Source organism: Morus notabilis, unplaced genomic scaffold (genome assembly GCF_000414095.1).
Source record: "Morus notabilis unplaced genomic scaffold, ASM41409v2 Scaffold30, whole genome shotgun sequence".
In the NCBI taxonomy this organism is placed as follows: Eukaryota; Viridiplantae; Streptophyta; class Magnoliopsida; order Rosales; family Moraceae; genus Morus; species Morus notabilis.
Window position 1 is genome coordinate 7926 of NW_010364435.1, and position 11054 is coordinate 18979.

At 36.6% G+C, this 11054-nt stretch overlaps 1 protein-coding gene across 1 annotated transcript; it reads left to right on the forward strand.

Annotated features, from left to right (window-relative positions):
* The first annotated feature begins 1315 nt into the window (after nucleotides 1-1315).
* On the forward strand, nucleotides 1316-5777 carry LOC21384551 (ras-related protein RABA1c). Its single transcript, XM_024171169.1, is given in 3 exon segments — nucleotides 1316-1646; nucleotides 5053-5106; nucleotides 5108-5777. Coding segments are annotated over 3 exon segments (582 nt in total). The 5' UTR covers nucleotides 1316-1425; the 3' UTR covers nucleotides 5415-5777.
* The last annotated feature ends 5277 nt before the right edge of the window (nucleotides 5778-11054 follow it).

The following is an 11054-nucleotide window of genomic DNA, read 5'->3' on the forward strand; positions in this document are numbered from 1 at the left end:
GCGCAAATCAACATATAGTGAGAAAAATCAAGGAAAAAGTAGAGGAAAACGAGATGTTGAAAGAATTTGAAGGTAAAAATATGTGTAATGATTCAAAATATAACAAAATTCTATATTTATGTAAGCATAAAGTGGATAAGTGAGATCCATTATTATGTGAATAATGGGAATTACCCGTAGGGAGATGATTTAGATAAATTCTATTTTCCTTCTTAATAAACTCAAAATATATATAAAAGTGAATAAGTTTTTCTAATAATGTGTCTTACAGTTTTAATTTTAACTGTTAAATTTAATTAAAATCATATTAAATTAAATAAATATATAATAAATAAATTATAATATAAATTTAACGATTAAAAAATAAAAAATTATTAATAATCTACGGGGACAAACAGAGAAAGCTCTTAAACAATGACTACCCATCTATTCTCTAATCAAGGACATTCCTATAGAATTGGCAAAAAAAAAAAAAAATTTAAAAGAAAAATGCGGCTCCGAGCTCTAGGGCTGTTCATAAATTCGAACAACCCGCAAACCCAACCCACCTCACCCCAACCCAAGCCGAAAAAAGCAACCCGCAGTATTATTTTTAAATTTTCGGCCCATTAGACCTCTGGGCCGAAGTGTGTTGGGGCGGATTGCGGGTTGGGCCCATAACAACCCGCAATCCCCAACTCAACCCGCACAACATACCCTCAAGCTTTCGGCCCAAGCCGAACTGCTCAAGTTCTACCTTAGGCTCACTAACATTAGGGTTCACAATCTCATTCTCGGTCCCTCTTCTTGCCTCTTCCTTTTCAGTTTGCCCTCTTCTTCCTCTCATATGAACCCCCTCATAACTCTCTCCTCATTGCTTAGTCATCTCGACCGCCGTCTTACCCACTTTCTCCGGTGCTCTCTCACCGGACTGATAAGGATGGTTGCTATTTCTATTTAATGATGAAGTTTGAATATTATATTGAACTTTAAGTCTTTGATTTTTTTAATGTTGAAACCGACCACCCAACCCACCCCGCACCGCCCCAACCCAACCCGAACATCATTGAGTTGTGAAATTTTTTTAACATCATTAAGGCTAAATATATGTAACCCGCACTCTTTGAGACAAGAAAAAAAAAATTCTATTTCCCACTAACCCAACCCATGAACAGTCATACTGAGCTCAACGCATTTAGTGGAGACTGAAGAGACAGACGGACAGACAGCCAGGAGACAGAAAGAAGTCTCAACTTTTCCAACTCACGCCTTTAAAAAGCAAAATTACAAAATTAAAAAAAAAATTGAAAAACAAAATACATAACCATAAAACCCAAACACCAAACAAAGAGGGAGATCCACAAACTACAATTACAAAACTAGTGAAAAAACATCAGTGGACTGTCTCTCAGCTTCTTCCTCTGAGAGAGTTTGGTTAAAGCGGAAATGGCTGGGTACAGAGCTGAGGACGATTACGATTACCTGTTCAAGGTGGTTCTGATCGGAGATTCCGGCGTCGGAAAATCAAATTTGCTCTCCAGATTCACCCGGAACGAGTTCAGCCTCGAGTCCAAGTCCACCATCGGCGTTGAGTTCGCCACTCGGAGCTTAACTGTCGATTCCAAAGTCGTCAAGGCCCAGATTTGGGACACCGCTGGCCAAGAAAGGTCTACTACTTTTCCCTTTCTTCTTTTGTGCTGTTTGGTTGCTGAGAATTTTATAAGGTGTTTGATTTGGCGATAGTTCACTGGATTACATAAATGGGTTTGGTTTAGGAGATCTGGGAGAAATTTTGAACTCACGAAGATTTTCGCGACTGGTTTTTTTTTTTCCAAGTGTTTGGGGTTTGTTTATGCATGTAGATTTGATTTGTTTTCTTTTGATTATCTTAACTAAAGGCGGATCAAGCTTTGTTTTGGGAAGGAAGTGGTAGATCTTGATGTTTTCTCCGAGATTATGGGGATTTTCGCGTGTTCACTAGAAATAATCTCAGCAAAAACCAATATGAGTTTAACAGTCATACCAAATACTTTCATTGTTCTAGTTTCACATCTGGTCTTGTTAGGTTCATAAATCATAATGCATTGCTATAATCTTGTCTTTCTTCGGAGATTAACTGCAGTTTAGTTAGTTACTTGGGATGGTTGTATTTCCATAAGTTTGTTGTATTGCACGTTTTTTTCAATTTTTGTGGCATTTTAAGATTGCATTTTCTCTATTTTAGTGTAATGCACAAAATCTAAAGCGAATGCAATTGGGGGACAACTAAATAACTATGCTCTTGTTGACCTTCTCTTTGTGCTTAGATTGGTACTGTATCCGAGTCTTTTAATTAAGTACACTGATGGCTAGGAGCAGAGAGATTGCAGTTTCTCATGTCCATTTGTCCAAGTACATATACTTGGTCAGTTCTAGATCTTGGCAGTGGGATGTTTGCCATCGGAGGATTCCCTTTTGTTGGCGTTCTTTTACTAGAATTATGCTATTTTGGGGTTTGTGTTAGTCATTCTGGTGAGCACAAAATAGAAGGATATTCGAAGACTTTGTTTGTGTGGAATGTAGAAGAACGTGAAATTTTGAGTTGCTATATGGCTGTATGAGGGACGAATATTTTTGTAATTTTTGTATGTCAGTGTGGTTATGGAATCTATGAGATACCAAAAGCCTTGCATGGAATAATTATAAAATGATTAGTGGGTTATGAGCTCTTGGGTCCCCTCCTTTTAAATGCCGCTTTTGCAAGGATGAGTTTTACGGAATGGGTTCCTAACAATTGGTGTTAAAGCTTATAAACCCATTAATCATCTTATAATTATTCCAGATGTACGTTTTGGTATCTAACAGAATCTCGTTATGTAGTCTTTTTTCCTTTTGTTTTAGTTGGAGGACTCCCTATCCTCTCAGGTGGTGTTCCTTTTTACTTCCCATGTTTTTTTATTGACGTTTTGCTTCTTTTCAAATAATAAATAAATCTTTACTAGCATATAGAACTTGCTATAATAGTTTCAAGCCATTTTTGAAATGAGTTTGTTGACACTCCATGTACTCTTGTTTATATCTTCCCCTAGGAGCATCTATGAAATCGTGTTGTATTGGGCTTGGGAACTTCTTAGTAAATTGGCGTTTGATTTGTGCTAAGTTGGTCTAAAACCGTAGTATTTGGATCTTATTTCTGAATCTCTGATGAATGTTTGCTTGCCTCAAAATCATTATTTGCCTATTGCATTGTTGGTAAACTAAATATTATCATGTAGGGAGTTGGTATGGTCTTTTAGAGTCTACAGTATTTGGAAGTCAGTCATTTAATGTGCTAGCTGGTTGTAGTAGTCACTTCTAATACATATGTTCTTTCATAAATGGAGGGTGTATCGTAACCTTGTCCAATTTGCTGGTATTATTGGGCTGTTAGCGAAGTAATTAGTATTATGTTATGTCCTTGTGGAGGTAGCTCTCTTTTTTAGTTATGACGGCGGTTAGATTTATCACAAAATTGCTAGTTTGTAGTCTAATAATACTTATGTTTATATGAAGAACTGAATTCTGATTTGGGAATTACTTGAAAAAGTGTTTTATCTTGAAAAAGAATTTGCACGAGGAATGCAAACTAGTATGACTTCTTTCTGTATTAGAAATTTAGAAGGAAACTATGATGAATGTTACGGCCATAGCAAAACAAATGCTCTGACAAGTGTTCAGGTTTTGTTGGGAGTACTGCTGTATTGGAGGAACTTAGTCATTCAATTTTGATATAATTTCGTGGTTTGAGTAGCCATATCCAAATCTGTATAGTTTATTTAGAGTCCATTTATCAGATTTTGTCCTTTACCATTCTACTGACCTGACACCAAAAACAAGTAGACAAAAGGTTAGGAAAAAAGTTTCTTCAAAGTATGTTGTTCCAAATTCCTAATGCTATGTTTGGTATGATGGAAAAGAGGAAGGAAGGATGTGGTGGAGCCGTGGAGGGATTATTAGATGGAAAATGATATAGTAGATTGTTTGGAAAGAAGGAAGAGAGGACATAAAGGAAAATAGGATGGATAAAAATTGTAGTGGGGCGCACTAATTTTTATCTCTCCAATATTAGTTGGAAAACTCAAATCCACCCATTGATGACTAAAATAAATTTTTTGTCCCTATTTTAAAGCTAAATTTATGTTAAATAATTGGTAAAATAGTTTCTTTCCTCATCATACCAAACAACATAAAGGAAAATCAACTTGCTTCCTATCCTTCACATATTCTTTCTTTCACATGTTTTCTTTCCATTCTCTTCTTTCCCTCTTACCAAATAGAGTGTAAATGTTGGTAGAAAAAAAGGGTTAGTGCGTAAATCTTAATTTTGCCCCTGTTTTGGAAAACCACGTCTTTTGCTTTTGTGTTAAAGATTCAATGCATAAAATCATTTAGAGCAATCTTGTACCCCACAAACGAATTTTATCTTGAAGACCATTAATGTGTAAGTTTTGAAATTCTGAGTTTCACTAGGGTCTAAACTTTTGTCCCATATCACATCCCTATTAAGGTAACTTTTATTTCTATGATACGTCATCATTTTTTTTTTCATGGCAGTATCACTTTTCAATCATTTGTGATATTGATAACTTTTCCATGTGACAGAAATCCTAACATAGTGGAATATTCTTTAGAAGAATTTGGAAGACAACCTTAGTTGCACACCAGCCCTGCCCTTTGTACGTTTACGCAGCCCATTAGTTCAATTTTGAAGGGATGACTAGGAATTGATGTTAGTTAGGCTAAGTACCAGTTATGAAATCTTATTCACCCATACCATTTTTGTGTGTAAATTAGCTTATTTTTTTCTACAAAATTGGTGTATTTGAATACCAATTGCTATTCCTCCAATTCACCCCAAAAAATTGTTGTTGCATTGTTTTAATCATGATGTCCTGTTTTACAATTAAACCAACTCATGATCTCATGATCTGTCACAGGAGCCCTGATAGTCACACAAGTAGATTCTTCGAATTCTACTTTTGATTGAAATTTTACTTTTGATTGAAATTCGTTGCATTTTACAGTCCATAACTTAATGCATTTGGCAATGTGCAGGTACCGAGCCATTACAAGTGCTTACTACCGAGGAGCTGTGGGTGCGCTTTTGGTATCCCAACATCGTGGTCATGCTCGTCGGTAACAAATCCGATCTCCGTCACCTCGTGGCAGTCTCCACTGAGGTTGGGAAATCCTTCGCAGAGAAGGAATCCCTCTACTTCATGGAAACGTCTGCACTCGAAGCAACCAACGTGGATAACGCATTCGCCGAAGTTCTCACTCAGATTTACCACATTGTGAGCAAGAAGGCCATGGAAACCAGCAACGATGTAGCTTCCACCGTTCCTTCCAAAGGCGAGAAGATCGACGTCACTAAAGATGTCTCGGCTGTCAAGAAACCCGGGTGTTGTTCGAGCTAGGACTTCAAAACCTACACCTAGATCATGATGTGGCCGGTTTATGTTGCTGCATCGATTGATTTCTCTGTACACCATTATCGATGTGTTGAAATTCTTTTTCAGATCCCTTCAGTAAGGGAGTTAGGCGGGGCACTGATTTTTATTGTATTTCCATATATTTTTTTTTCTCATTTGGAACCGGTATTTCAATCAACTGATGACAGAGAGCTTGCTTAGGAACAAGATTTACTAGATCTGTTGCGACATTAATTTGCTCACAGAATGTTATTATTAGCTCTTCGAATTCGTAGGAGTTGTCTGTATTTTGAAATTGTTCGTTGGACCCCATTAGTCGAAATATAAAAGTAGCCTGGCAGTTTTCAACATTTTGTAGTCGAGAAAATTAAACAGTTTTAGTTAAATATCATGTTTGTCTATATTTATGATAATCCCAAAAAATATTTCTTGTATTTTTATATACTAATATAAATGGGAATTTGAAAGAATATAAAAATCTATCAATTTCTAACCATGTCAAACCAATAGTATGCGGACGACGAGAGCGAGAGATTCGATCTGAGACTGGACCACCTAGTATTGTCAAATGTGCCGTGCCGGGCCGGCACGGCACGCTTGACCCCAGGCCCATCACGGGCTTGGGCCGTGCCTAGCACGGCCCTGCATAGTGCAGGGTTGTGCCTGGGCTAGGCCTGAGAAGAAAAACTCAGGCCCGGTCCAGGCCCTTGGCCCTAGTCCATAAGGGCCAGGGCCGGGCCTGGGCCCAGGCCCTTCATGGGCCGGCCCCGGCCCTTGTATTTTTTTTAAATTTAATTAAAAAAAATATCAAATGCCCCAAAAGATGTGATTTTATTGAATTGACGCAATAGGAGTACACATAAATGACTGCCTCGTTAAAAACCTTGCTAAGTAAAACCCGTGGGGAGATCGGGACAAAACCTTAGCGAAGGAAAAAAGAGTGCAGTAGCTAGGAATAGTAAATTACAAATCTAAGTGCTTCCAGAAGATTCTGTTATTTCTAAGTTAGAAAAATATTCTTGCATCGAATCATCTGTGTATTGTTGTTTTCATCTTCTGGCATCTTCCCAGTCTTTAACGCACATTAGTCCCTCCAAGATATCTGGATGCATTCTGCTTCTCTTCTCGTCAAGAATTCGGTTGCTTGCGCTAAAAGCTTGCTCCGATGGAGTTGTCAGAATGTCACGAGCTATTATGGACAGTGTTGAAAAACGATCTGTCTTGCTCTTCCACCACTGTAAGATGTCTAGTTTGTCGTCATCGATTACAAAATTTGCTTCAAAATATTTGACTAGTTCTGTAGACGCTTGTGTTGAGGATGATCTGCCGTTTTCTCTTTCTTCTTCAAGAAACTCCACGATGATCCTTTAGGCCCCGAACTGGTAGTTGACGACGAAGTTTTCCGTTCTTTTTGACCTGTGCTATATTTTGCTTCATACAAACTAAAAACTTTTTCTAACATTTTCTTAGCGTGAGTAATACTTAGTTGCATATCTATTTTTAAATTCTATGCGGTAGCAGTCATCAATGATTCAGTTCCATCTACTCCGTATGTCGTGATAAGCTGTGAATACGGGAGTGCTGCCTTCAACATTAAATATGTTGAATTCCACCTATGTCTCACGTTAGTTGGAAACTTTCTTGGGCGCATCTGGCTGTTCCTACAATATTGTTTGAATTCTTGAAGCCGAGCTCCAGAACTAGATATGAAGGATAATGATTTTCTAATATTTGTAAGATTAGCAGATATATGTTCAATTCCTGCCTGAACTACTAAATTAATTATGTGACATGCACACCGTTGATGAAAAATTTCCCCTCCAAATGCCGGTTTCAAACTACGTTTAAACAGATTGATTGCAGCTGTATTAGCTGACGCATTATCAAAAGTAATTGTTAAAACTTTATCTTCTATCCCATAAAACCCAAAAATTTCCATTATTGTACTGAAAATAGCTGTTGCGTTATGAGGATATGGACATAAACGAAAACCAATTATTATTTTTTGTAAAACCCAATCATCATCAACGTAGTGCGCTGTGACACATAAATATCTAATTTTATTACACCTCTCCCACAGATCAGAAGTGCAAGACACAGTAGCATTAAAAGTCCTAAAATTGTCAACAAGAGGTTGCCTCATTGCATAAAAAACTTTCATGCAATTAGAATGAGTTGTGTTTCTACTTACCCGTTTAAATTGTGGGCAAAAGGCTGTCTGGATGAATTCTTCGAAGGAGGCATCATCTGCAAAAGAAAGAGGCAATTCGGCACTAGCTAGAAATTTAGCTAGTGCCTCACGAGCACGTTGTGCATCGTATGTAAAATTTTGTAACCCATGTGATGTGAGTGATAGTGTTTGTTGGCGGGAGTCCACACTCCCACCTTGGTGCAACGGTAGACATATTTTCCAATGTCTATCCAGATGACCAGTACCCCCACCATTTTTATTAGAAAAGTGCTTTTTACAATATTTACATACCACACGAATTTCCATCTCACCTGATTTTGGATTTGGTCGGGGCTCCTCGGCGAAATGTTGCCATGCCGGAGAAGTTCGCGGTCTTTTTCCTCTGCTGCGTTCTCCAACTTCTTCGTTGTATACTGAAGCATTATCCACCGGAGCATTTTCTGGTTCAGTGGGGGTGGCGTTGGAAGGCATCATTTCTTCCTCAAAAAATGTCTCCTCACCAAGCTCAGGAAGAACAGTGAAATCAGGAAAATTTAGTGAGGCCATTTTCTGGAAATTGATAGAACTTGATTGAACTTTGTAAATGAAAGAACTAGAAAATGAATTAACACGAGAAAAAAGCTTAGAATCAAAATCAAAGAGACAAGTTGAGAGATAGACTGAGAGTGAGATGAGAAGATGAGAGTGAATTGTTGTGTGGGATTTATGGTGGAATTAAGGGGTATTTATAGGGGATTTTTGGGTTAAAATTCGGTTTTTTTCCGTTGGGCCCTTCGCGGGCCCATCACGTGCCGAACGTTACGTTGGGCCCGCGAAGGGCCCACTGGACCAAATGAAATGGGCTTCTTCGTGGGCCGTTTCGCGGGCTTGGGCCGGGCCGAATAAGGGCCGTGCCGCGGGCCTCTACGTGCTTAGGCCGCGGGCTGAGAAGTTGAGGCCCAGCATTAGTCCATTACACGTGCTGTGCCGGCACGGCCCGTAACAGTAACGAACCGGGCCGTGCCGAAGCAGGCACTATTACGGGCTGGGCCGGGCCGTCCATGGACGGCCCGGCCTATTTGACACCTCTAGGACCACCAATCTAACTTACCATGTTAATAGGTATTAATTTCATTTTCACAATTTGCCCATTTATAGGACTACGTTTTAATAAGAAAAAAATTGAGGTTTTAAAATAGTTTAAATACACGAGGAATATTTTTTTTAATTATAAAAATTGTAAGAACAAATATCGTATTTGGCTAAAATTCAGAGGGCATAATTTAAATTCTTTATGGTCCCCTGAGTTGGATTTCACCCAACCACACAAGACTACTTGTTGGAAACTATTATTACATTTGATTTTTTAAGGAAAAAAAAAATAGCATTTTATATAGTAAGGTTAACACAACTTTTTATTTTTTTTATTTTTGAAAGAAAAGCTAACTTTATTATTCAATTATTTTTTTTTATCAACAAGTACAAAAAAGCCAATAACATGTAGCAGAGAATCAATCCAGAAAACATCTCAAGACACGTACAAGCAAAATTTTACCAAATTGTGTGCTACAGAGTTTCCTTATCAGGAAATGTAGCAAACAGATCCATAGTAGCTTGAGAAATAACTTCTTTAACATCCTCAATTATAGAAGCTTCAAGACTCTTGAAACCGGTCTTCGAACTGCATTAACGACATTGAGCGCATCCGATTTGATCACCCAATTAGTAAAACCACTTCTGCAGACTCGACCAGATTCCAAGAGTATTTATCTACAATCCAAACTGCCGCCGCACTAAGAACACAACCAGCACGATCACGAAAGATCACTCCAACTCTAATAAACGACAATTAATATTAAATAATCACATTTTTTTTTAATTTAACGATGTGATTTGGCAATTAAAACTCTGTTTTTTTAGTAGTGTTTTTTAAACCCTTTCTCATTATTGTGACTCCCCACAAAAAAAAAAAAAAAAATTTGGGTCAGTGTGCATAAGTGAAACCTAGTAGTGAACGAGTAGAAAATAGATTTAGACTCTTGATTATTACATCAATGAGACCGATTAATTCCTTTTATAGACGTTGATTGAGAGCGTGAGAACACCAACGATCTCTTCTTTTAACTATATATAGAAAACAAAAATCATCAAAGTTGCCAAGTTTAAATACAAGAGTCTGGGTGTGGGAGGAAAGAAAAACGGTTTTACACACAAGCTATACAATTTACAGTGACTTCAATAATTTGAGTTTTTACAGCTCTATATTCCCAGAGAGAAGAAAATGGGAAAAAAAGGGGGAAAAAACAATTTCTAGAGGAATGTCACCCCTCTTGTTGAGATAAGTTTAGCATTACTAGACAAATTTTTAGTTATTTGCTTTGAATGTTATTGTACAATTTGTGCTCCCACATATCCCTGGCAAAATCAAATACATGTAGAAAACAAATCATGCTATTAGTACTTATTTCATTTTGCATTAATTAATTCAAAAATGAGAGGAAAAGAGAAAATTAGAAAGAGTAATTAGACATTAAAAACTGCAGATTCTTTTGCTGTGTAGCGATAGCAGCGGCAACTATTAATTAGAATCCATGTGATATATATTTTTAAATGAAAGCTTGCAGGTTTTGCTTTGATTGCACATATTTATATTTCCATATCTTATGCGTAAGCTGTCATTTGTCTCTAGTTTATGTATTTCTATGCCATAATGGATAAGGAAGAGCCATATAATATTGTTGTATGATTTGAGACCATGACTTCACTGTTCACATGTGTACAACGTGCATTGCACGTGTTGGGAAATCTGGCGAAATTACAGCCATTATCAGATTCACTAATTAAGAACCAAGCAAGGATTTACTTATACTCATTTTGTGGGGGAGAGATTATCTTATACTGTTTTTCTCCTTCGTGTTGGGTTTTCTATTGATAGCACTTGTTTCTGATTGTTTAATATAATCAAAATTATATCAAATTAAAAAAATACATAAAATATACAATTTTAATTAAGTTCTAACAGTCAAAAATAAAAAATTACTAATAATTTATTTTTTTTAAGACTTACCGTTGAAATCTCCTTTTCTCATTGAGGGAAAGATTTGTAACTTTTTTATTTTTTTCTAATATCTATTGATATGAAAAATACAAATATTTTTACAATAAGACCTGGAAAATAAATTACTGTAGATTTTTATTTTTCAATTATTATATCTATATCACAAATTGTGATTTTGTATAAATTTTTATTTTAATGTGATTTTAATTAAATTTAACAATAAAAAATATGCACTACTAATAAAAAGTCTTACCGTAAATCGAACTCAATAGGAAAAAAAAAAAAAAGGATTACGTGAAGACCACTCGAATTAATAAATTGAGTTTTTTTTTTTTTTTTTTTTTTTGGGAAAAAATTGGTTTTCCCAAAGCCTTTTTTTTTTTCTTTGTATTTTTTT